Below are 27897 nucleotides of genomic sequence, written 5' to 3' on the forward strand. Positions count from 1 at the left end.
GCATACCTTAGTGTTAGAGAAACTGCCATGAATTGGAAATGTAATTTAATAATCTGCCCTAACTTTGTGCCAGCAGAGGCAGGGGAGATACGGTATAAGCACGTACGCAAATGTGTGCATACAGACATCTAACGTTTATGTTTGGCACTGGAGTCAGCCATCTTTTCTAGGGCAAATCTTTAATCTCCTAAAGAAAGATAAGAAGAGGGTCTACTCCTAGCTGACCAAGACACCAGTTATAATAGTCAGTTTTCTTCATTCAATCTTAGAAAAATCTCAGAAAACTAGTCTAATATTTTTTAAAAGGGGTCAAAAACGTTTACTGAAATATTCATAATTGTGTAAGGAGAATCATTCCATTTCTCCTAGCAAATTGTTTTAGCTTTGGACGTCTTTACTAGATCTACTAAATTCATATTTAAATACTTGAGAATCTATGTACCAAAAGAGCAGAACATTTGAAAATAGTATATTAGCCATCGTAAACTATATTGGCTACTTTTATAAGTTTTTTTTTTTATAATAAACTGATAAAATGTATTTAAACATTTGAACATGCACACTGGTACAAATGTATCACATCTAATAGTTCGATATATGAGAAAAATATATATGAGAAAAAATTTTCCTAAATATATGAGATAAAATTACTTAGCATAAAAATATATATACATATAAAAGTGTTTAGGAGAGTTTTCAAACTAGAATCTGCTTGACATAATATCATTCCAAATAAATGTTACGACTATTGAATGGATGATTACAGAAGCCCTGTATCTTGTCATGATGTATCCTAAGGATAAGTAGAAATACAACTTAATCATCATCGCTTTAAAAAAAAAAAAATTACTGACTGACGTTCCATCTGGTTAAAATGGTATTACAATGGCATTAGAAATTTAACAATGCAAAAATCATTTTTTAAAATGATGAAAATAATAATGAATATGTAATCTAGTTAGCTTGTATAATGACATATTTAAAGAGAAATTAGAACCAAAACTAAAATAACTAAAATGAGGAGACCTATCTTCCACTTTTGATATAAGCACATTAACCTCAGGAATAATCAGTAACTATACAAACTTCTCCATGAGACTTCACCATTTTTTTTTTTCATTAGGGGAAAAAAACAATTCCAGGAGAGTTTGCTGGTTTAGATTACATGGGCCTAGACTGTAAAAAAGAGTATAAAGGAAATCTGTTTTCACCTATAGCAACAATTTAGTGGGGACAGATGTAGACAAATGGATATAAGATGTACAGACTACAGATCAAATTCTGAAAATCCACGGTAAGAGAAAAAGGCAGGAATTTTTATAAATTCACTTAAAGACCCAAACACTACGTTTGGCTCAAAAAATTTCAATCTCAGATATATATTAAATTGAAATTTAATTAACTGAAATTTAATTAACTGAATTAAATTTTGAAATTGAAATTAATGAATTGAAAATTAATTAATTGAAATTGACTCAAATTATCATCATTTCTACTTTGATCAACTGTCTATGAACTCTATATTTCTGCTCTTAATGATTTTAATCAGTGTAATTCTTCCAAAAATCCTTCTTTTCAAATGGACAAAAATTACAGAATGAAAAAATTCTGGCCATGACTATTTACTCTGAGACTTAAGTAAATAATGGTTAACAAATTTCATCATTATATTATTCTTTGAAAATTCCACAGTATTTTCTAAACCCAGCATAGTAATACCTGTCTGAATATATACATTTCATGTACAGTTTCTTTCAGTGAATTTGTTATCAGTTATCTCTTTTACTTTGTCAGGAAATTACTGATAAAGCCTAGAGAGAGAAATGGAAACATTCTTAGAAACATGAGTTGTAAATCTTATTTAGCAGTGACATTTCTTCCTTAATTTTTATGTAAATATATGTCTTTTCCTAATTGATCTGGACAGTTTTGTCCAAAGAGATATTTTAACAATATAAAATGTATAAAGAAAACGTAAAACTGTCAAAATTCATCACCATGTAAAAACAGCTATGAGATTTTTAAAAAATGTTCAGAAACACTAACAATGTATGTAGAACTATAGAGTTGGGCATAATATTTTGGGCATTTTCTTTCTTGGTGATTTCCGTCTTCTGTTGATATTGTAACTTGAAGATTTAAAAATGCACATATTTAGATATATTTATCAAAGAGTAAATTATTAGTGAAACACATGATCATGCTTAAGAGGATTTAATACCAAACTGACTATTGCTTTGCTCTAAGAAAGGCGTTACACCCTTTCCTGATCAATTAGGCTGCCATGAAAACAAATGGCACGTAACTACGGAGCTTCCTGATAATGAGTGAAAAAAATCCTAACATAATAAATTCTCAAGCATTTTTTTTACTTAAACATAATTCCTGGATTTGCCTCATAAACAATAGCCCCTAGAAACTCTTCTTTAATGTATTCATCAAAATTCGGCATACCCCTAATTTTTTTTTTCTTTTTCAAAATGCTCTGGGTATAATCCATTAAAACATGAATGATATCTAAGTTGATATCTGTGGGAAGCAATGCAATGCCAATGTAAAATAAATTTCTTTCTTTCCTCTGTCCATAATGATGACATACACTTTTTTTTTCCCCAGAAGAGTAGAAAACAATTTTCACAGTACAGTTATCTATAGTATATAAAAATTGTTTTTACAAAACCCATATTAAAGAAAACATCTCAGTTTTCAGTCTGAAGGTTCTTAGCCATAAGATATGTTATAGAGAAAGACCACTAAAGTAATTGCCGTTCTGTAGTCTTTTTCCCTAACCTCAACAGGTAGGTATCAGGGACTCAATGATCATGTGAACTTACGGTATAATTGCATATCAGCGTTCTACAACTACATGGAGTAATAACTAAATTTCTTAGAAACCAGTTTGAATACACTGGAAGACTAAACAGAAATAACCGATTCCTTTAGTCCATCTCCAAAGTTGCAATCCTCTGGATTTTTATAAAAGGAGTGAAGATCCATTTTTTGTTTCAGCCCTTTGGGCAGAAACAAAGCCAAGGATAGATTGCCAAGACTTCAAATGCATTAATTTATAATTTATGACAATCTTCTTCTGGTACAACTTCCAGTATTATTTGTAATGTTCTGGTTGTAATGTCTACAAAGAAATAAAGAAGAGAAATTTAAAATGCACAGAAATCAGAAATGCATAAAAACAGCAAAATGCAAATTATTTGGGATTGAATATTGAAAACTCACAATCGCCTATCTCATAGAGCACTTTCAAGAATTATTTATTTCATTAGAATCCTATCATGCTCAATTAATTTATTAGTCACCTCTGTAACTTCCCATGATGGCTTCTCAGCAAGAATACATTAATACCGGGGCTTCCCTGGTGGCGCAGTGGTTAAGAATCTGCCTGCCAATGCAGGGGACACGGGTTCGAGCCCTGGTCTGGGAAGATCCCACATGCTGCAAAGCAACTAAGCCTGTGCACCACAACTACTGAGCCTGCGCTCTAGAGCCCGCGAGCCACAACTACTGAGGCCACGTACTGCAACTACTAAAGCCTGTGTGCCTAGAGCCCGTGCTCCGCAACAAGAGAAGCCACAGCAATGAGAAGCCCGCGCACCGCAACGAAGAGTAGGCCCCGCTCGCCACAACTAGAGAAAGCCTGAGTGCAACAACGAAGACCCAATACAGCCAAAAATAAAAATAAATAAATAAATAAAATTTATTTAAAAAAAATAATACATTAATATTTTGCGTTCAAGTAAGGACTTTTATTCCTGAACCAGGAGGCTGAAAATATTTTGAGACAATAGGACCAAGATATAAATAAATGTTCAAAAATACACTTCATACTGAGTCTAAAATTGGTTTGTTGTTTTTGCACCTATGAGAGTACATCCAACTCCTCAGCAAAATCAGAAGAATCAGAATATAATTTCCAGTCTCAAACTTGTAGTGTATTATTGAGCAAAACATTTTATCTCCTAGGGCCTCATTTGCCTCCTCTATAGAATGGCGGACTTGGGAGTGACGTCAGCAAGACGGAGGGCCGGGAGGTCCCCCACCCCCCAAAACAAGCAAACAAAAAAGAAAACCAAGAACAATAAACAGTTACAAATGGAAGAAAACAGCTCAGGGAAAGCTCTAGACAACGAAGAAGCAGCAGCAAAAAAGCTGGCAGAGCTCAAACATCAAGGATGGCCACATACAAAAGCAAAGGAAGCATTTTGCCCCCATCACCCCATCACCCCATCCCCCAGTCGGGAGCTGCTGGGCACCAGGAGGAGTCGTCTCAGGAAGGTCACCACGTGGGGAGAAGGAGAGCAGAAGGGCCACAGCAAGCCTCGCCACTGTGGATGTCTGCAGCTTTTGGTGCAAGAGTCTCTCGGTCTTCAATGATGTTGACCCTGGCTGATGGAGCAGCCTGTAGTGCCCCCTCTTCTGGATCTACTCCCAGAGGCTGGAGACGTTGCTGAGGTGAGACCTGCCCTCAGGGGTCCCAGCTGTCGCTGTGCCCCACTCTCACACATTGGGTACCACAGCACATCTCCATATAGGACACCAGAGCGGCCATTGCTCTTTGCCCACCCCAGCCCCAGGTTGGGGCCTTGCTCCACCATTACCAAGGCAATCGCCCTGACCTGAGCCGTGCCTCCTGGGTCCCAAGTCATGCTTTGGCTGCCTGAATTGGCTGTTGCCCTGGGCCTCACCCCCCTGCCCCATCCCAGGTCAAGACTCTGAACTGTCATTGCTGAGATGAGTTCTTACTGCCTCCCAGGTTCCAGGTTCTGGCTCTGACTCATCATTGCTAAGGGCAATGCCACTATCCTGAGTCTCACCCCCATGGCAGGTCTGGTCAAGGCTGAGACCCTTCATTGCTGCTGCCTCTACCCTGAGCTCCACCTCTATCCCAGATTGAGGCTCTTGAACCATCTTTGCCAGGGGTGCTACCACTGCCCTGAGCCCCGCCCCTCAGATTTCAGGTCAGGACTCTGACCCATGGTGGCTGGGACCAGGCTACCACTGCCCTGAACTTCACCCCCCATTCCAGGTTGCGGCTCTGAACTGTCATTGCCAGGGCCTTGCTGCCACTACCCTGTACCCAGTTCCCTGAGTCCCAACACACAGCTTTAACAAACAACTACCGGAGTTGTACTATTGCTATCCTGTGAGCGCTCCCAGCGGGCGGGGGGAGGGCTGGGGCAGAGGTCAGTCTTTGACCTACCATTCCCAGGCTGTGCTACTACTGCACTCTGCCTTTTCTGCCCAAGCCACCACTGCACCTTGTCACCCCAGGGCCCTCGTCACTGCCGTATTCCCTCTCACCAGCACAAGTCACAGTAGTGAGCCCTTGAGACCCAAGTACCAGTTCCACAGGATATCTGCACATGTCCATGCCCTAGACACCTGTGTCACAGCCACAGCACGTGTGCCTCTGCTCCAGGACCCTGGCACTGCGGTAGTTCCATGTGTGCCTGGTCCCCGGACCTCAGTTCCAATACTGCTCTGAGAACTCTGAGTGTCAGCACATCAGACCAGGCACCAAGAGGGGTCTCCTCAACTAGAGGCTCCTCCCAAGAGCAAAAAAGTAGAGGAGAGCAGGAAGATGTCAGCAGCCTTAGCCTCTGAAGATACCAATAGCCCTACCTGCCACCTATAGGTCCTCTGCAGCCTTAGCCATATAAGAACCCCACAGTCTGGCCAATTTCAGCCTCAGCCAGTGGAGTGGCATGGAGACTACATCACTGTGCCTTCTCGGGAACCAAAGACACTGCATCTCGGTCAGCAGGAGCTCTAACAGCCACCTCCAGGGGAAAGTCTTTCCCTACTGAAGCCAGTCTGAAAAGACCGGAAGAGGTGACTTCATCCTCAAATGCACAGATATCAACACAAACCCATCAGAAACATGAAAAAGCAAGGAAACATGACACCACCAAAGGAATGCAATACTACTCCATTAACTGCCCCTAAGGAAATAAACATCTGTGACTGATCTGAAAAAGAATTCAAAATAATGATTTGAAGGAAGCTGAGTGATATGTGAGAGAACACAGACAGATCAATGAACTCTGGAATAGTATATGAACAAAATGAGAAATTCAAAAAAGAAATAGAACTCATTAAAAAAAAATCAGAAATTTTGGAGAAGAATACAATGAATGAAATGAAAAATGTAATAGCTTTGACAAGTAGGCTCAATCAGGCAAAAGAAAGAATCTTGGAGCTTCAAGACAGACCTCTTGATATTATCCACTCAGAGGAGAATAAAGAAACTAGAATAAAAAAGAAGAAAGGCTGCATGAACTGTGGAACATGATCAAAAGAAAAATTATCCATATTATGGGAGTCCCAGAAGGAGAAGAGAAGGAGAAAGATACATAAAACTTATTTAAAAATATAATGGCTGAAAACTTTCAAATCTGGGGAGAGATACAGCCATCAAGTTACAAGAAACTCAAAGATCCCCAAACAGATTCAACCCAAAGAGGTCTTCACTGAGACACATTATAATCAAGCTCTCAAAAATCAAAGACAAAAAGGGAATCTTGAAAGCAGCAAGAGATAAAAGAATCATCACATATGAGGGAATCTTGATAAGGCTATCAGCAAATGTCTCAGCAGAAATCTTACAGACCAGGAGAGAATGGGATGATATATTCAAAACACTCAAAGAAAAAAAACTACCACCAAGAATACTTCACCCAGAAAAGCTGTCATATAGAAATGAAGGAGAGAAAGACTTTCCCAGGTCGACAAAAGCTAAAGGAATTTGTAATCATTAGACCTGCCCTACAAGAAATGCTAAATGGAGTTCTTTAAGCTGAAACAAAAATATGCTAATTAGTAGCATGAAAATATATGAAAGTATGAAGAAGAGGGAACACTTCCAAACTCATTTTATGAGGCCAGCATTACGCTGATACTAAGTCCAGACAAAGACACTATAAGAAAAGAATATTACTGACCAATATCCCTGATGAATACAGATGCAAAAATTCTCAACAAAATTTTAGGGACCCAAATTCAACAACACATTAAACGGATCATTCACCATGACCAAGTGGGTTTTATCTCTGGAATGCAAGGATGCATTCAACATAGTACTAAGCCAGAGCAATTAGGCAGAAAAATAAATAAAAGGTACCCATATCAAAAAGGAAGAAGTAAAGTGATCTCTGTTCACAGATGACATGATCTTATATAGAAAATCCCAAAGACCCCTAAAAAACTGTTAAAAATAATAAATAAATTCAGTAAAATTGCAGGATACAAAACTGACACACAAAATCAGTTGTATTACTATACATTAACAATGAATTATCTGAAAAAGAAATTAGAAAGCAATCTCATTGACAATAGCATCAAAAAAATTAAAATACCTAGGAATAAATTTAACCAAGGAGGTGAAAGACCTGTATACTAAAAACTATAAGACTTTAAGGAAAGAAACTGAAGAAGACACAAACCAATGGAAAGATACCCCATGTTCCTAGACTGAAAGAAGTAATATTGTGAAAATGTTCATATGACCCAAAGTGATCTACAGATTCAATGCAATCCTGATCACAATTCCACTGACATTTTTCACAGAAATAGAAAAAAACTATCCTAAAATTTATTTAGAGCCACAAAGTCATCCTAAGAGAGAAGGACAGAGCTGGAGGCACTATAATACCTGATTTCAAGCTATATTATAAAGTTATAGTGATCAAAACATTATGGGGACTTCCCTGGTGGTCCAGTGGTAAAGAATCCACCTATGATGCAGGGGACGCGGGTTCGATCCCTGGTCAGGGAACTAAGATCCCACATGCAGTGGGGCAACTAAGCCCACGCGCCCCCAACTACTGAGCTCGCGCGCCTCAAGGAGAGAGCCCGAGTGCTGCAAACTACAGAGCCCACGCGCTCTGGAGTCTGCGTGCCACAACTAGAGAAGAGAAAACCCGTACGCCACAACTAGAGAGAAGCCTGTGCACAACAGTGAAGAGCCTGCGTGCCGCAACTAAGACCTGATGCAGCCAAAAATAAATAAATAAATAATAAATAAATCTTAAAAAAAAAACCCAGTATGGTATTATCATAAAAACAGGCACATAGATCAGTGGAACAGAATGGAGAGCACAGAGGTAAACTCCCACATATATAGTCAACTAATTTTTGCCAAGGGTGCCAAGAACACACCATAGAGAAAGGACAGTTTCTTCAATAAATGGTATTTGGGACAACTAGATATCCATATGCAAAAGAATGAAACTGAACCCCTACCTCATGCCAATCACAAAAATTAACTTGAAATGGATCAAAGATTTAAATGTAAGATCTGAAACTATAAAACTCCTAGAAGAAAACATAGGGGAAAAGATCGTTGATATTGGTCTAGGCAATGATTTCTTGGATAAGCCACCAAAAGCACAGGCAACAGAAACCAAAATAAATAAGTGTAATTGCATTAAACTAAAGAGCTTCTGCACAGCAAAGGTAACAATCAATAAACTGAAAAGACAACCTACAGAATGGGAGAAAACATTTGCAAACTACACATCTGATAAGGGACTACTCTCCAAAATATAAAAAGAACTCACAACTTAATAGCAAAAAAGAAAATAATCCAATTTAAAAATTGGCAAAGGACCTGAATAGATATTTTTCCAAAGAAGCTATACAAATGGCCAAGAGGTATATGCAAAGGTGTTCAACATCACTATTCATCATGGAAATGAAAATCAAAATCACGATATCACCTTCACCTTAGCAAAAGGATGGCTTTTATCAAAAAGACAAGAGATAACAAATGGTGAGGATGTGGAGGAAAAGGAACCCTTATACACTGTTAATGGGAATGTAAATTAGTATAGCCAGTGTGCAAAACAGTATGGCGGTTCCTCAAAAAATTGAAAATTGAACTACGGTATGATCCAGCAATTCTGCTCCTGGGTATGTACTCAAAGGAATTCAAATCAGTATCTCAAAGGTATGTCTGTACACCCATGTTCACTGCAGCATTATTCACAGTAGCCAAGATAAGGAATTAACTTAAGTGTCCATCAACAGATGAATGGATAAAGAAGATGTGGTATATATATCACATCTGGAATATTATTCAGCCATAAGAAAAAAGGAAATCCTGCATTTGCAACAACATGGGTGGACTTGGAAGACATATGCTAGGTGACATAAGTCAGACAGATAAAAACAATACTGTATGATATCACTTATATGTGGAATCTAAAAAAAATGAACTTGTGAAAGCAGAGAGTGCTTACCATAGGCTGGAGGGTGGGGAAATTAAAGAGATGTTGTTTAAGGGTACAAACGTACAACTAGTAAATATATAAGTTCTGGAGATTATAGTCAATAATACTGCATTATAAAAGTTGCTAAGAGACTAAATCTTAACTGTTCTCAACAACAACAAACGATAAAGATGTTTACCATGATAAAGACATTGTAAAGGTGCTAGCTAATGCTACTGTTTTATCTACTGCAATATATAAATATATCAAAATCAACACTTCCTACACCTTAAACTAACACAATGTTATAGGTCAATTTTATCTTAGTTTAAAAATTAATTAATAAATAAAGAAGAATGAGGGTCTTGGACTAGACCAGTGGTTCTCAAAGTGTAATCCCCAGACCAGCAACATTAGAATCACCTGAGATATTAGAAATACAACTTTTGAAGCCTCATCCTAGACCTACTGAATCAGAAACTGAAGGTAGGGCCCATAAACCTGTGATTCTGATAGACGCTAAAGTGCAGGGGTCACTGGGCTAGGTGATTTCTACGGTCATTTTATCTCGACAGTCTTAGAACTCTGTGACTCCACTTTCCTGAGATATTAGTTCTTGTCTACCTCTTATCTCTGTAATTGGTCTCCACAAAACCTCTTCAAACTGCTACTGGTCCTGAAGCCCCTGGTGCCTATTGTCTTGATGGTTTTCAGAGCCACGTCATCTCTCACCCAGACAGGCCATCTTTCTCCTCTTTTATGACTTGTCACCGGTAAGAGTCCCTTCCAAGCAATATTTAATGCCACTAAAAAAGGTACGTTTTTTCATCCTTTATTTTCTAACAGTGTTCCCCAAAGTTGTTTTCCTCAGCACACTGATTTTTATAATATACATTCATTACAAAGGGTCCAGCATCATTCTGGCAAATGGTAAACTCTACGTAAACGTTTCTCAAACGAATTCTATTTTGTCACAGCCTACTCTTGACATTGAGATGTACATGGAGCACAGGGGGCGCTCAAGAGCAACTGAAGTTCATGTCTACAGAAAAGGGAAATGATAGAATTATCCTAGAAAAATAGACTGTGGAAAAGTAGATATCAGTCAATAGTAAGGGCGTTGTGGCTTCTGCAGGCAGAGATGGAGCTAGGACTAACTGATAGCTTTAAATAACAGGAGTTCTGCCACGGTCAAATGCAAAGCAGTGGGGTTAAGGGGACAAGCTCTGCAGCCCTTCCTTTCTGGAGAAGTCCTGCAGTCGCTACTCAAACTAGTCTCCATAACGACAGCCTTTCTTGAGTGTGTGTGCGTATGCACACGCGTGTGTGTGAGTGACTATTTACGCATGTCTACTGAGATTTTTTTTTTAACTTTTTTTTTTTTTTTATGCAGCATCTTCTCCGCCATGCCCCAAACAAAAGCCTTTTCCAAAAGTGTGTCTCTGTATTCTGGAGCCCCCAGCCCTCGGCTTTCTTAGACATCTTACTGACCCATGTCACAACACTGCATGGGTTCCAGACAAAGAGAGAGCAACTTAAGAGATCCTGTTGCTTCGCTCGTGTGACATTCTCCTTCCTGAAAGCTCCATTTGGATCTTCTATTCAGTAGCACTTTTGGGGCCAAAGAACCTCTCTCCCGGTTCTACACACCCAGTAGAACCTCCACGCTCAGTCAGCCCTGTTGACAGTCCCTTGTGTGGCTTTCTTATGCTCTCTCTTGGGATCTCGAGATTTAAATAATTTTCATCGTGATGGAGGTTTGAGCAGAGTGACTGATTTGGGCTCTGAGTGGCTTTTGGAGTCCTACCAACTTTTCCCACCAGGTCATCTACAGCCATGGGGGTCACGGAGCGGTACTCAGCGGACCCAAGTAAGCCTCTGAGGAAGCTTCCTGCTTGCCCAAAAAAGCTGCAGAGCATGTGGTCTCCAACTACATCCCTACCCATATAGGGCCTTTGGCTTTGGGGGTAATCACCCCCTGATAATATTTCTTTAAATAAAGTCGAGCCATTGAGCCTGCATTTGGTGTTTTTAGTTATGTATGCTATAAGGCCAAATAGCAATTGAAATATTTTTAGCTTTGTCTTCCATGTTCAGTAGTTGTTTTTGAAATCCGCTGAAACAACTACTGCCCTTGCAAAATCTGATTTACCCAATCATACCTGGTACAAGCGTGGGAACTACAGCCAAAATGGAATAAGCCTATGAAACATTAGCACAAAACCAAGCTTCCCCAGAAATCATAATAACAGTATCTATGCTTTTCCTTTTTTTTTTTTTGAAAAGCCTTCGAAACCTTTTCACATGCATGGCCCCATTTTACCCTTACAGTGAAGATGGTTTGGTAAGAAACGCAGGCAAGCTTAACTCATGTAAAACATCGCACCTCAGTCTTCGTGAAGAGTCTGTCAAATGCATGCGGCAGCTTTTAGTGAAGCATCATAAGCAAACTGATCACAGCACACTGTATGCAGAACATGCTTTTAGAATTCTGGTTTTGCAAAATCCGTGTCCACCACGATGGACAACAGTCATTTTGCTGGTGCTGCCCGGTATGATTCTTTATAACTAAAGATTCTGTTTAAATACAGCTGTCCTCCACATCTCGCCCAGAGCCAGAGGGACCGACTTCCAGACACCCACTCACTCCCAGCTGTGATGGGGTTGGACGGATAAAGAGAGGCAGCCGAGGAAAACGGCTGCGGGGAGCCCTGGCTGGGGTTTGCCGGCTCCAGCATCCCCATGAATTTGAGTATGTCAGTGGGGTATCGGTCCCCTCTTCCTTGGGTGAGAAGCTTGTGTTTCTATAAATAAATAGATCCAGACGAACTAAGCACTCCATCACACATGGGGGAAAAAAGCTCTCTGCACATCCGACTATTCCCTTAAGAGCACATTTTCTTTTCATCCCAGGAATGCTATCAAATGAAGCGTGGTTCAATACTGGCATCCTGTGGCCAGAGAAATTCATCAAATCTCTGAAACTCTCAGCTCCTCGGGTTCTGAACGTTCTCTGGCTATCTAAACTCAGCAGCCTGTCTCCGTTTTCTGAACGCTGTTCCGTGACCTTTTTTAATGGATGCCCCCCTGAGAAGATGTATTTTGATAAACTTATCATTTCACAGGGATGATCTGTTCAGGGATAATCGGGTGAAAATAAGCGATCAGACCAAGGCTAAAGAACGTTCCCCAGCAGAACAATTTGATGTTAACTCTAGACACTGCTCCATGCAGGGGCTCTCTGGCTCCAAGTTTACAGAGTTTCTCCCTAACAACAAGGAGGCAACTGGGAGAAGAGGACCCTGCTGTGTTGTGTGTCTGTGTGTGAGTGCTTTGTTTTGGCCAAAGGCTAGGAAAATACTTGCTACGGCCGCAATAAATATTATGAATTTTCTCTATTTTACTATAAGAATGATGCCTAAGAGGAAAATCAAACAAAATTACAGAGGATTGTTGCTTTTCGCAAACTCCCTCGAAAGGCAGCTATAAAGATAAAGGGTTACAATGATCGCGGTTTAAAGGCAGAATTGCCACGCTCCCCGGTAAGACTCAAGGGCGTTGTTGAGAACCAAATAACCATTATGGGACTGCTACTTGCTGCTACTTTCACGAATGGCTAACACTACGTTTAGAGTCCTTGGAGTTGTTCAAAACGCCATTGGAGACAGAAAAATAACAGAAAACTTCAAAACTACGTGAGCATGGAAAAACATCAAGGAAGGAGCAAGCATGAAACCCAGTAGTTGATATGTACCGGCAAAGAAATGGAAGGAAATATGCACATGTTAGCAGAAGGAAAGCATTTTTAGAGTTGGCTGACTGCAAACAGGAAGGACAAAATGCCTACTAAGTGGGAAAGAACAAGGAATGTATTCTTTCATCATGGTCTCTCTCACACTATAGTCCAACTCTAGGGCTACCCACTCTTTCTTCCCAAATTCTCATGGTTTTCCATGCATTCAGGGGTTTTAATTGTCTCTAGCCAGGATCTGAGATGGACACAGACACCCCCCCACCCCAGTGGTGAGTACTAATCTACCCTTAACATTGGTAACGAGCAATCCTAATGGTAAATACTGTTTAACAAGACTTGGATTTGTTTTTCAGCAAAGGCTCTCTATGTATTGCCTACAACAGAGAAAACGTAACTAAAAATATTCTACCGAAAACCAGTGTGATCTAACAAGACACAGAGATTAAATACCCTGCTAGGCAATCCGTGTGCCTGTGTAAGCCTTGAAGAACCTAACTTTTATAGTAACACTTCTTCTGGGAATAGTGTTGCCAGCTAGGAAACAAAATGCAGGTATAAATAGTAGTATAAGGTCTAAAGATGTCAAACACCAATTAAAAGCTAATAGAGAGTAGTAGCAGAAGGCTATTTTAAATGACTAGCTTCTAAATGAGTTTGTGTAGCACACTAGAGATGCAATATGTACACAAAGTTGTTTGTTTTTTATTTTTAGTAACACTGACATTATATATTAATAATTTTACCAGCAATCTCCCTGAACTTTTTACTGGGCTTTAAAAAATTAATGATGGTAAAGTAAGTAAATTAAAATGAATGAGAAGAAAAAAAGTGGATTTCTAATCTCACCAACCTCACCAGCAAGAACCTATCTGCTCCTCTGGATAAAGTTCTCCCTCCCTCTCTTCCCACAGGTACTCAACCTAAAAAGAGCATGAATTTGAAGTCCAGCATAGGTGGGTTCAAATCCCAGCTCAATGGTTTAAAATCTATACACTTAAATTCTCCATCTCCCTGCACCCTGGTTTTCCCATCTGGGTATAGAAATCAACCAGTTCACACGTGGGTCTTGTGGACGATTGAATGAGATGATGCGAGGAAAAGAGCTTCACTGGCAGAGCCCCTGACAGAGGCTGTTCCTAAGCACCCTTCCTACCTACTGATTTTACTGTATTTTCCTCTCCCCCAACTCACCTGGTCACCAAGCTCTGTTGGTTTTTCTCCTTTAATATCTTTCACTTCCTCTTGGACCCTGCCAACATCACCTGCGCTCAGACCCTCCTCAGTTCTGTCAGGATTACTGCGATAACCACCAACCTCTATTTTTGAGAATGTCTTCAGCCTCACGCTCTCTAATCCATCCTCACTGCCCGCAGCCCCCCACCAGGATGTACTTTTATAAAGTACAAAACCGCCTGATTTGGAATTCTAGGTCTTCTACTTAATATCTGCATGACTTGGAACATGGGATTCTCCCATACCATAACTCAAAATCTGTAAAATGGGGATAATTTTTCCTGCCTCACAAAGTTGTTATAAGAATTAAACAAGGTTATATATGTGCTAACACGTAGAAATCACTCAGTAATTATCAAGTTTCTTCTCTTGATTCTTTTTTTTTTTTTTTAATATTTACTTATTTATTTATTTGGCTGCACCGGGTCTTAGTTGCGGCATGCGGGATCTTAGTTGCCTGACCAGGGATCTAACCTGGGCCCCCTGCATTGGGAACACGGAGTCTTAACCACTGGACCACCAGGGAAGGCCCCTCTTGATCATTCTTGCTGTTCTTATGACCCTCCATGATTCACCAATAGGGTGGTGTTATAATAATGATATTTAAGCCCTTGGCAGGCTCTACCTAACTCCCCACCAAATCTCATATCACTCATTAAGTAGTATGTTATCATACAGAATCAGTAAACTATGCTCAACCCAGGATAAAAACAATTAAGTTAGTAAGGGATTCGGAAGAACAATTAGGTCGTTTACAGAACTGCTGATAAAATTCTATCGAAAAATTTGTTCTCCTAAGAAGTGATTAAAGCAACTGAAACTCAATATCCTGAAAGGATTCAGTGGCTCTACCCTAAACATCCTTCCCGCCTTTTCTTCTACCATTTCTCATTAGAATACAGTAATGTATTCAAACTAGCAATTTCCCCACTTATATTTTCAAACTTTAAGGTATGCATGTTACATATGTACACATAGATGGGTTTTCTACAACATGGTCTCTCAAAAGGTCCCGAAACTGCTTAAAAGTCTTACCTGACATTCTTCTAAACCACCTGGGTTTCTTGTCCCATATAATAAAGAGATAGTAGGCAGGGACCCCGGTCAGAGTGATGGTGAAGCCAATCCCTGTACTAAATGGGTCTGAATAAAGGGAAAGGGCGACCATGAAGAGACACGTGAAGGAAAACAAAGCTGGGATGAAGAGCGGCACCTGGAACACAGCACAGAAGAAAATCACTTCAAAGGTGGTTCAAGAGACAGCAGGTGGATTCAAGATGAGCACATCAGTCATGTGATCAGGTGATAACACCTTGATCACGTGACCAAGTGACAGGCACCATCCTACCATACCTTCGTACCAAAATCTCTTGCATAGGGCACAGAGACTATATTAAACACACTCCTTTAAATTAAAAAAAAAAAAACAAAAAACTTTGGGTAGAACAAAATCTAAGGATAAATAAGTGTGTTTCATTAGAGATGTTCTGTTTGAATTATTTTACTAGTAAGCACTATGTTTTACGATTTATGGTTTTGATTGTAAAAGATTGGTTCTTTGATAATTATGATTAGAATCCACTTTAATGTAGAGCCAAGAGCACGGGCTGCTTGTTACATGTTAAAGCTCTTCCGTGCATATTGATTTTCTGTTGGAGATTCACAATAAGAACTGACAGGGATAAAACAGGCCAACTCCTATTCAACCACTAATAAAGATGTTGCCGGCATTAGGCAATGAATATAATTAGAAACGAATTCTGACAACATGACGGGCAACATTATCTGTGTTATTTCTTAAAAGCAAATACATAGTACGGACGAATCAGTCCATGAACTTTCAAGGCTAGAGGCGATGAGAAGCATATGTGTCAGCCCTCCCAAAAGGAAGCACTTAGCTATGGTAAATGGACCTTCTATTAAGTGGTATATTCACACATCTTCGCTTTCGCTATGTATTTCACATTTCTACTCCTTCTGGAGTGTACAATGCAGAAAAGGGGCAATATAACAAGTCATAACATTTAAGAACACTTAAAATGCCTTTTTGTAAAGCAGCATCCTTTTTAAAGTTTTAATTAGTGATGATTTCATACATATCTGCCTCACCCTTTCTCAGTATGGTTGTCCACAACTGTTCACCATTAAAAAAAAGAAGCAGTCTCTATTTTGAACATATCAGGTCATTAGACACATTCATGAAAAATCAATATAACAAACATTGTATATTAATAGCCCCACTTTTCAACAATGTGACCTACAAAGTTCAGTACATCACAAACAAGCCGATGAGCTATTTTTCCAAAGTAAAATAAATCCCATATGAAGGCATGACCTGCAAGAGTTAAACATTTTATTCCAGAGGATTCTGCCCTCTGCCCAAGCTCCTCCTCATCAACTTATGACAAAGGGAGGACCAGGTATTAGGAGGAAGATTTATGTAAACCCATCAAGATTGCTGAGGTTACCTTGAAAGGACGATGCATATCTGGGTGTTTGTATCGAAGATAAATCAGCCCAGCAACCGCCAGCCCAATAAAAAGCCACCTGGCAAAACTGAGGAAATTCAAAAGACTGTAGAGGTCCCCAGAGAAGAGCATTATCATTGTCAAAGGGTGCTGGTGGGGGGGTGGGGAAAGGAGAGAAAAATCATGCACAGTGAGTTAAAAGAGAACACACGTGATAACAAGCAACACCATCACTGCACATTATTATTATCTTTTCCAAACAATTCTTTCTACTGATAAACGACCATTGCGATTAACACCTATACTCAACTAACCTCCTAGCTATATATCTAGCTTTGCTACTCCCTCTTTACACACACATATGGATGCATTATTTTTAGCTGTTTTTCATTTGAGTTAAGAGAACGTGCTTTCAAAGAGCAAAACACAGGACACTCAGTGACTCAAAATTTACAGACCCAGAGACTGAGATGGTCGGTAAATAACTAACAATAAAAGTCAAAAGCGCATCCAATACACACATTTGCAGAAAGCTCTGCGAATGGTGTCTGATGAGCCCCTGGCCATGCACACACAGGAAAGACAGCCACCTCTAGAGACTGTGTCCTCTCCTGAGTGCAAAACGTTGACCTTTCCTTCCTCCACACTTCCTCTCCCTGGGTGCTTGCCACATGTGACCCTCAAGACCGCAGAAAAGAATGAAGCGCGGAGATCAGCATAGCAAGTCTCTACAGCTGCACAGACCAAGGACAGCCTGACTGATAGCGCAGGCTTAAAATGAAAGCCCTCTTCACCAATAATACATTCTGTTCCCACAAAATAATACATTCTGTTCCCACAAGTGAAGTAAATTTCCAGATTCCACACAGAGTACCCCTCCCGCCCACCGGACTTACAAAGAAATTTCAAGGAAACATTCTGAAACAAATGAAACCCATGGGGGGGTGGAGATGGGGTGGCGGTGGGGGAACAAAAGTGTTCAGTGCATTCTGTGGTGCTCCTGACAGCAGGAGATTGGGAAAAAAAGTTACAAAATAGTAGGTAAAAAGGAATATAACATTGCCAACGGGGATCTGAGGACTTTTACACCTTACACAGTCTTTCACATCCCACGTTTCACAAATACTTTTCTCTGCATAAAGAATCGTACAGCTCAAACTTAAGTTTTGGTGCTTTTATTTCTCCCATTTAGGGTTGCTCTCAAAATTCTCACTTTTGAGCACAGAATCCCTGCACTGTCTAGGATTCTGTCGACTTTTTCTATAATTTTGTATGCATTTCATTATAAGGGGCCTCTGATGAGACATCTGGGCGTTTTGGGACTGTAGCTTTTAGCTCCACTTTCAATAAGTAGAATTGGGACTTATTACTCGACCTCCTTTTCTGCGAGGCTCTCTTGTCAGTGACAGGAGCCCAGGCAATCATTTCCCTTTGATCTCACAAATTTCTACAAAGATGAAAAAGAAGTGACGTGTTATTGCTCCAAAGCCTCAAATATGCATCAGATATACTGGAGGAAGGGAAGCGATGGAAAAGATCCTGTCTCTGCAAATCCACCAGGATACACATAGAGCCAATTTAGCAATGAATGAGAACAGAAAGCACGAGCTAAAATCAAGTCTGAAATCCCCTTTGCTAAGCTGTTCTTTGAGGTTACATCTAGATACACATGTTACTAGGCATTACCAAAACAATAACAGCTGGTACAGGAGTGTGCTTGCGGATGTGAATCATGGAGAGGATTTCCGGAAGGTGACCCTCCCGAGATGCAACATAGAATAACCTGACAGGAGAAAAACGTAGAATTAATCATTTCCAAGGGAGAAAAATCCAGAAATCGAAGAGAAAGCTTGCATCTTCTTCATACCAAATGGTTTGCCATTTCTTAGGCGATTACTTCCAATTTTATAAAATCTGCCAAAATGTTAACGTTCCTTTGAGAAGAAGCAATAGCAACATCTGACTCGGCATAGCTCACCCCACATATAAACAGCTGGTGGTGAATTCAGTTCTAGATTTCTAATACTGCACGCGTGTTATCAATCCAGTCCAACTCAACACACACACAACATTCACATTTATCTGATTGGGTTTTCATCAAATTAAAACAAAAGGGACTTCTGCATCAAACAAAAGGGACACAGATAGATGGTGGGATGGTGATGTCTGGTGTCTCTTGCTTTACTTTTTTGCTTGTCACCTTTAGAGAAACAAAAATTTTATTGCCAGAAATAAAATGCTGTTGTTAAACTCTGTAGACATGTGTTAAAACAGCAACAACAAAATACCCCTTCATCCCTGGCTTCAGAGTAGGCTATGAGTAGACAAGCAGTGCCCTCTAATGGACAGAATATGACATGCTGTTGATACTTGGAGGAAGATTTCAATCTTGCGTTTCCCTTTAAAAACAGCAGGTTTAGCAACCGCATAGCACAGGGAGATCAGCTCGGTGCTTTGTGACCACCTAGAGGGGTGGGATAGGGAGGGTGGGAGGGAGGGAGACGCAAGAGGGAAGAGATATGGGGACATATGTATATGTATAGCTGATTCACTTTGTTATAAAGCAGAAACTAACACACCATTGTAAAGCAATTATACTCCAATAAAGATGTTAAAAAAAACCCAGGTTTAGAGGCACTATTTCTTTTCTTTTTAAACTTATCCTTATCACATCCCACCTCAAACACAGAAATGCGTTTCTAGAAATGCTTGAACTCACTCACCTGGAGACAGCAAACACACCACCATTCATGGAACCAAAGCAGGAGAGGGCAACAAAGACTGGAACTGCTACTGAGAAATTTCCCAGGAGCCGCTCAGAAAAAGTCTAGTGAAAGACAGAAGGAAGCAAATTAATGCTTTGCCAGAAAGTGGAATAAAATGAAACAATTTAGGCCAAACTCGCTCTACGACTTTCTGTTCACCTGGTGATATGTGTGTGTTTTATAATCCTTTTTTTGGGTTAGGGTCAGACTAACACCTTAGAACAATAATCAAAGGCAGGTACCATGTCCTTGCTTGTTGCAGAACTATGGGCAATGGTCTAAACAAGCACCTTCCCTCTACTTCCAAAGAGCAATGATCCATTGATCAAATCTTTATCAACTATGATATCTACTGTCTCTGACTCTGGTAAATAAAAAAAAACTCAGTACAGAAGTTCTCCTTTTGGAGACAGAAATCCTTCTGTATAATACCTTCTCTTTCGTCTGGAAAGCCACATTTTTACAGCAAAGTACCAAGGTACACTGAGAAGTGTTGCAGATACCTGTTTCATATACCAATCCCACTGTTATGACTTAAAAGCGTGGCAAAAAATAATTGAGGACTTAATCGTGTATATTATGGATATGAACAGTTCTGAAAACCTTTTGCCCAGAATAATCACATCAGCTGAATCTCTGTTTACGAAGTCAATCCCGCCCTCTCAGGTATCTGCCAATTCGTTCTGTAGTTTCCTATTAAAAGGCTAGAACAGCAACACAAGTCCAAGGAAATCAAGCTACAGAAAATATAAAAGTTAAACAAAACTTCCGACATTTCCTTTTGTTCCATGGCATGTGCAACATTGCAAATTTTCATGAAGGATATATTTTCAAAAAAAAAAAAAATATATGTGGGATTCTTTACTTGTCCTTGATGCAGCCGGTGCTATGTAATTAATGGACCACATTACGCTCAAAGACTAAGTGCTGCCCTTTGTCTAGTAAGATGAGATGACGACCTGACATCAGGAAGCTCTGTGCATTTGGTTGTCTGGTAGAAGTTACAGCAGTGGGCAGAGTCTTTTTTAATACAGTGAACTCGTACATAGGTTCAAATGAAATGAGATAATTTGTTCCCTGTGGACGTTGCTTATATGAGGTAATAGTGACTATTTTAGAAGGAACTGACATCTAGTGATGGGAAGTTCTTTTTTTTTTCACCCTTCATTGTTATAAGGTCATGAATGAGTGCTCTCTTACTAGCTAAGTTTTTATACCAAAAAGTCTGTGTCACAGAATAGCAGTCCCATAACATGACCTTTGAAAGCAAAAGATGATCCTGAAGTCAAATAAATTTTGGAAAATGCTGTAAAATTATGAGTATCCACGTCTTAGGGAGTTAAAATGCACATTAGCTTCTCTAATATTCTGAGAAGTACTCTAGCAATGACATCTGTTTAACTTTGAATAACTCAGTATTTCCTCAAATTAATAATATCCTAGAACTTGTATTCAAAATGATATATATACTAGAAAAAAAAATGTTATGTGGTCCATTTGGAAATTCTAAAGTGGTACTTTGGGAAAAAGATTTTAAGTTAGCATTTGAAAAGCGTCTAAACAGGGAGGAGTACAGAATAAATTGCAATTTGCATACCCCCAAAATGCATTCATTTAAACTCAGTAACTGCCCACCTGCCTTTAAAGACATGTTGGAAGAATAATGACTTCTATTCAACATGTATGTGTGGAAATATGTTTTCAAGCAGGCATATGTGGAAATGTTTTACATGAAATTAACAGTACAGAGAAATCACATAGGAGTGTAGCTCTATCAGTTAAATGGAATATGCTAAGGTATGTTCTAAATTTTTAAAATATTCATTATCATTCAGTTAAAAAAAAAATTACTGGATTTCGAAACACTTTCTGCTGGAGGGAACTACTATAAAATTGCATCATTTCATTAACCTAAATTCAAACTGGCATTTCCCCAACTCAGACTTACCACTGCCACTGCCTTTGAAAGCAACAGCTCCTGGGCACTAATGGTCGTAAAGTAGGCCACATTTGTTAGCACATAGCCAACTGTGACGACCGCCATGGATATACATATGGCAAGGGGGATGGTTCTGAAATGCACAAAGGAATCGCTTATCAGTCATCTTTTGTTAGTCATTTCTCTGCAAGCAAAGAAGATAACAGCCTCATTCAAACAAAGAACAAAATCGTATGGATAACTACAGGCTCTGTTGGGTATGTATAAACATTTCATCAGGGTGAAGTACCACATATTCCTTTGTAATTTAATAAAGTCCATAAGGGGAGGTACTACATTTGTCTTGTCTACTGCTCTACCCCAGAACATATGGGTCTGTCCAATTCTTGTGTTCCGTAAGTCCTAGAGCAGGGTTTCACAAACTTGATCATGCATCACCCGGAAGGCTTGTTAAAACACAGATTGCTGAGCCCACCTCAGGAGTTTCTGATTCAGGAGGATTTGCATCTTTAGCAAGTTCCTGGGTGATTCTGATGCTGCTGGCCAGGGGACCACACTTTGAGATCCACTGTCCTATATATATATGCCTTTCAAATACGAATTCACTTGCCTTGACACCTTTCTAATACTAGTTTCCCAAAAGATCTTTCGCATTCAGTGTTTTCCCCTTCAGTAATTCCCCTTGCCATCAAATACGTGCACACTTTTGGAAGCATGACAGCAACATATATCTACCTTTCTAAATGACAGTAATAATAATTTTGTACATAACACAAAAAGCGCAGAAGTGCTCCCAATAATGCCTTTGCACTGCCCTGCTGTGAGTTCAAAGGAAGCTCAAGATCATGAGTATCTATTAAAGCAACAGCACAGATAATCCCATGAAATTAGAGGTGACATGCTGGGAAGTACATATGACTGGACAGTGCCGACACTATGTGGCATCAAGAAGTACCCGGCACAAATACAATGTTATGTCTTCATTTAATGCACTGGGAAAGCCAGGAAGTTACTGACCCGCATAATTTGATTCCATGTTACTGATACACATTACTTGCTTAACATAATCACTTCTTCAGACTGTTTCCAGTTCAAGCAACTTAAACCTTCGGCTCCCTGCTCAAAGGCTGATGGGTTTTGTGTTTTGTTTTGTTTTTTAGCCATAGAGCTTATCAGCCTTCATGAAGCCTTAACCCTGCTGGGTGCCACTAATGAAGACCTCCATATAATTTCTTCCCAGATGAAAATGCAGGTCCGAACCAGGAAAAAAAAAAAAAAAAAAAAAAAGGCACATCCTGCCTCACTCCCCAAGCTGGGTGTGTTGAGCACCAGCTCATTACGTTGAATTCTCTATCCCCTGTTGAGAACAGGCAAACCCAGCCAGTCAGCAACTGCCATTCATTATGCTGCTTGGAGCCTGACACTTCCCCTGGTCCCCAAAGCCTTAAGCCTTGATGGGGAAACACATTGACCTCTAAAATCCTGGCATCCTACTAGAAAAGGAGCAGATGTTCCCCTTCCCCAGTGTGAAGAGGGTCCTGTGGAATTTTCTGTTCACGCCGTACCACGCATTGCTCCTTGTGATTGATAAATGCTAAACGTAAGCAAAGGAAATCACTGGGCCAATTAAGTACAGAGGGGTAAGTGGCATAAGGCATATGAAAGATGAATTGATGAATTCTGTTTCTTTGAAAGAGAGGTGATAGATCAGTGCAAAGGGGTAAGAAGGGGAACACAAAAGTATATAGGCAGCTTTTCAACCGCTCACTGTATTATCAATATTTTAAACTTGAATCCTTTAGCTCTAATAACATGCCAAATGGGGTTTTGAGTTCTTTCTATGGAGGAGAGAAGCAGAGAGAAAGAGAGGGAGAAAGACACTCTCTAGAGATCTCCTCGCAAGAGTAGGATTAAGAAATGCAAAGGCTCTGCTAATAAAAAGTGAGGTGATTTATCGTTCAGTGCAGTGAAGTCACCTAACCTGTCCAGGACAGGTAGTATTGTCACGTCGCATGATACTGTCAAAGAGCACAGAGAAGTCACTCTGAAATTTGACTGTGGCCCTGCCAGCAGAGAATCTAGCCTCCCAGCCCAGCTCTTTTAAGGCAGCCTGTGTTTCCTGCCCGGAGATTATGGTCTCTCTGAGGGAGGATTTCTAAACTGACTTTAGCAGAAGGGACCTTTACAAAATTTGAAACTTCCAGGTTAGTTTTCCTTTTGTTCTTCCTCAGCTTGTCGATAACAAAAAACAGCAGCAGCAGATGCTGCTATGTACCCACCCTTTTATTAGCTGCTTTACATATTTGCCTCATTTTATCCTTGGAAAATCCTGTGAGTTTGCAGCACAATCACCATTTTATAGATGAGGAAATGAAGTCTTAGTTCAAAAAACTGTTCAAGGATACACAGCTGGTAAGTGGAAACCCAGAATTCAGCTGCGGATCTAGCGGATCTTCTTCAGCGGATCGACCCTGAAGTCGAAGCATTTACACCACTGAAGTGTATTCTCGCTCATGCATGTGGGTCCTCAAACTCTTAACTATTCATTTTCAGAGAAATTATAATTATTGAATAGAATCTTTATTGGAAAGCTCTTAGCAAGGCTGTATTCCTCATGTATTCACTGAAAACACAGTTTTGTGTAGTATGAAGGAGGGGGAAAGACGTATTCCATGATTTTCATAATTTTTCTGTGTGATATGAACTATCATGTCAAGTGAATGCTTTCAAAAGTTTCAATATTTTGGAAATACTAGTTTATTTTGAATTTACAAAACCACAGAGGCACACTGAATAAACTTCCCTAGACAACTGTTACAGAAAAGGAGGAAAGGTAAGCATACGTATCAGACAATATGAAACAGATTATTAACAGTTTTACTATCAGCCAAGTATACTATATAGATACTAGAGGGAAAAAAAAATCAAAGGAGCTTAAAATATAGGATAAAAGAGAAAAGGGGGTCTAACCTTGAAATTCACAGCAAGCCCAGTAATTCCTCTCTAGGTAAAATTAAGCCACGGGAATTGAAGAGGATGTGGCCAGATGGCCAGTAGAGTAGCTTCTGTCCTTAAGGTTCCATTTCACTTTAACAAAGGGAAGGAGAAGGGCTTGTGGCTGCCTTGGCATAAACAGCAATCATTTACCGAGGAAATCAGTTGACTTGTTCAGAAGGGCTTGGCACTGTGTGGGTAACTCCTGGATTTCAAGCAGCAAAGCTTAAGAGCCACTGGGTGAGCTGATAAGAGCTATTAGGGCATGCCAGAGCAATCTTTCCGGAGGCTTTAGATGCACAGGGCAGATAAACACGGTTGGTAATCCAAGATTAAGGCAAATGGCACATGATAATAAAAGGAATTACGGGAACTGGTAGGCCACTGACATTTCAAAGCCCCTGTGTAATTTCGAGGTATCCACCAATTCTAAGTGCAACAAAAGCATTGTCTTTAAGCTGAATAAAAATGACTCACACCTAGGAGTTGTAATCTTTCTCAAATGTTGTGTATACTTTTTTTTATGATTAACAAGATACCCATGTATTGGGAAAAGTTACTTAATCCTTAAGAGCTTTTTGTCATTATACATAGTCTTTTCAATTATGTATTGATGAGAAATAAGCATTAAGTAAGTGAGAATCTGATATTTTTCTTAATTGCAAATGGTCTTCAATCAAAAGGTCTTGGATAGTCTTCTTTCCTTCTAGGTTTATTTTAAATTGGCATCTGTAAGCAGTCTATGCAACACATGGATAAGTATTTGTTTTATTGGAAATTATTAAATGGAAGTCTCTGGAACATCTGCTTAGAAGCACTCTCATTCTAAGGATAGAGCTCCCCAGGAATTTAAATGGTCCCAACAGTAATGGCAGGTAGCTTATATTTGTATAATCTACAAAGCACTGGCAAACGCATTTTATCTCCAAATATACACATTTCATTTCAAATCCTTTGTGGAATAAGATAGAATATGAACAAAGGACAAAATCCACAACAACCCACTGAAATAGGAGGTAATACCACCATTTTCAAACAATGGAACCAAGGCTCAGAGAGGTTAAGTGACTGGCCAAGGTCACAAAAGTAGTTAAGTGAGAGAGCTGGGTCTTGAATTCAAATCCTCCATCGCTAAGTCCCACATTCCTGAAATATCCTGTCTGTGATATCATGGCTGTTTTGTGCCTACTTTAACTCTAGGTACAAAGTTCCTAGGATCCTTACATGCTGACAAACATGTACTCTATTTTATATATATGATACAAATATCAGAAGGCTGATTGTTACAATGTGACACATTTTAAGCCAAGTACGTTTTACTATGCACTTAATAGTCATCATAAATAATCTTGCAAATGATGGAGCATGGGATGCATTTTTAATATACTTTGCAACTATATGGTAGAGCATCAGCAATGATCATTGTTTCCAGTGCTTTATGTTGGCTAAAAAGGCTCCTGCCATGAAAACAGAATGAGTAAACCTAGCTTCAGAGAGCTGAGGACACATGAAGGTCACAAGGATTTCTGATATTCAGGCCATCCGAGTAATTCTGTAGTCACTTGTATTTAGGACATTCCTAAAATTGTTTTATAACTGGCGCAAAGTCTTCTGAGATTTATGTGAATCAAAATAAGTTTCATACATTCCCCGGTGTGGATACATCCACTGGAGACCACAGAAATCATTGATCCTGGGGCATCCAAAATTGTCTTTGAGCCATGGGACTGGGCATGATGCCAGTTCTGCTAAAACCTTCACTTGTGTGTTCTGGAATCTTCTAAGAGAAGTGCTTGATACTTCACATTTTCTATTTAAAAATCATTAATGTTTTAACACATGTATTTTGCATTCAAGAAAAAGGAGGGAGGGGAGAAAAGAGGAATTAAGAAGGGCAAGAAAATGACAAACTTCTTAATGTGTGAGATGCAAATAAAAAGGAAAACAGGGTTTTTCAAAGAACTTTTAAATTTTTTAGTAAATTGTTTATACATAATTGAAACAAAGCCATGATTCATCTCAACATAAAGTATTTAAAATTATAAATGAGTATTTCTTGATTCTGAGTATTTATTTTAGAATCATACCTATTTCACATTTTCTTTATAATGACCCTGTAGAGACCTCGAAAGCTTTTCTCTAGATCTGACCCAGAACTGACACAAGTATCTCTTACTTCTCTCTTTTTGATCTACCAATTTATTTTTGCAGGATTATCCAGTTTACTTTATTACCACTGCTGTTAATTTTATTGTACTCCTCAAACTTCAGTCATGTGTTACAAACCAAAAGATAAATACTAGTATATCTCAAAGAAAATCTATCTATATTTTTCACTCACGTGATTTTTTTCTTCCATACATTTTTACATAATTTCCCTGATTCTTGCTCATCTCAAACTTTCCAGAGACACCCCCCTGCCCCCGGGCAGGCATGAAACTGTACTATCTGGCTATGTGATTTCTGATATTTCTAGCAGGGACTGAATTATAAATAAGGGTTCTTGATTGTTTTCCGGACTTGAAACAATTAGATTACAGATGACTGGAACCCTATGAACTGCCTTGTATGTTTTCGGTGATTTTGTCCCCTTGTCATTTAGTGCTATCACTGTATCTCTAGTTGTACATCGTGAGTGGGAACTGGACTGTTAATAACACTATAAGAGAAATGCACTTGAGGAGACACGGCAAATTGGGGGGGAAGGTGTGGGTTGTCACTGAAAGAAGAAAATGTAGCAAGAGGAAGAGTACATTCAATAAACCTATTCAGAAACATTCTTAAAGGTCCATGGTTCATGTTCTAACTTAATGACAATTTCTGGGCCAAGGCTGAACACAGTGATGTGACAAGCAGATTGTCACATAAAGGTACACAGTGATCCCACTGATTTCAAGCACTAAACACCTGCCCTCCGCTTCTTACTATACCGTGGCAAGACTATGGGTGTTTTCACTGAGATGTTTTAAATTTCAATACCACTGATGTCTAATCTAAATCTCACCATTCTCCATTGTCCACAGATGAAGAACTCCATAAACAAAAAGAGAAGACAGAGGGACCTGTAGGGAGATGTAAGAAATGAACAGACACAGATTAAAAGACTGCAGCCTGAAGGAGGCTCATGGAAAAAACATACACAGTTGCATGAAGGAGATAGAAAAGTGCAGCAAAACCACGTAGAAAAATGAACTGAAATGGAAACTTATAATTCAGAAACATAGGGTCATAAGCAATCAGAAGCATGAGTCTAAGCGTTTTCAGCCCTAATAATACTTTATTTTTTCATCCAACTAGCAGAATAAATTCCTGCCTAAATAAAATTATTCAGCAAAATGTAGCTTGGGGGTAAATTTTCATTTGCTTGAATTTCATACCAATAAAAAATCTGCATTGTCTGCATCTCATTTGTTCTCATTTTCTCAAGATTTAGAGTGTGTCTCCCAGATATATAACAGTTATCCATATTTATCATGGATGAACGTAAAGAAATTAGTAGGCAACTTTGAGTGCACAAAAA

The 27897-nt window shown here is 39.3% G+C and overlaps 1 protein-coding gene across 1 annotated transcript in view; it reads right to left on the reverse strand.

Annotated features, from left to right (window-relative positions):
* Nucleotides 1-3065: 3065 nt before the first annotated feature.
* SLC7A11 (solute carrier family 7 member 11) overlaps nt 3066-27897 on the reverse strand; it is an 84561-nt gene continuing 59729 nt past the window's right edge. Inside the window, exons 8-13 of the mRNA XM_059924273.1 lie at nt 21393-21516; nt 19403-19506; nt 18366-18462; nt 16680-16829; nt 15247-15424; nt 3066-3133 (exon numbers count right to left, since the gene is read on the reverse strand). Of these exons, the coding sequence (XP_059780256.1) occupies nt 3066-3133; nt 15247-15424; nt 16680-16829; nt 18366-18462; nt 19403-19506; nt 21393-21516 (721 nt within the window). The remainder of the gene's footprint in view (nt 3134-15246; nt 15425-16679; nt 16830-18365; nt 18463-19402; nt 19507-21392; nt 21517-27897) is intronic.

The sequence above is a fragment of the Balaenoptera ricei genome, chromosome 5 (assembly GCF_028023285.1).
Source record: "Balaenoptera ricei isolate mBalRic1 chromosome 5, mBalRic1.hap2, whole genome shotgun sequence".
Classification (NCBI taxonomy): Eukaryota; Metazoa; Chordata; class Mammalia; order Artiodactyla; family Balaenopteridae; genus Balaenoptera; species Balaenoptera ricei.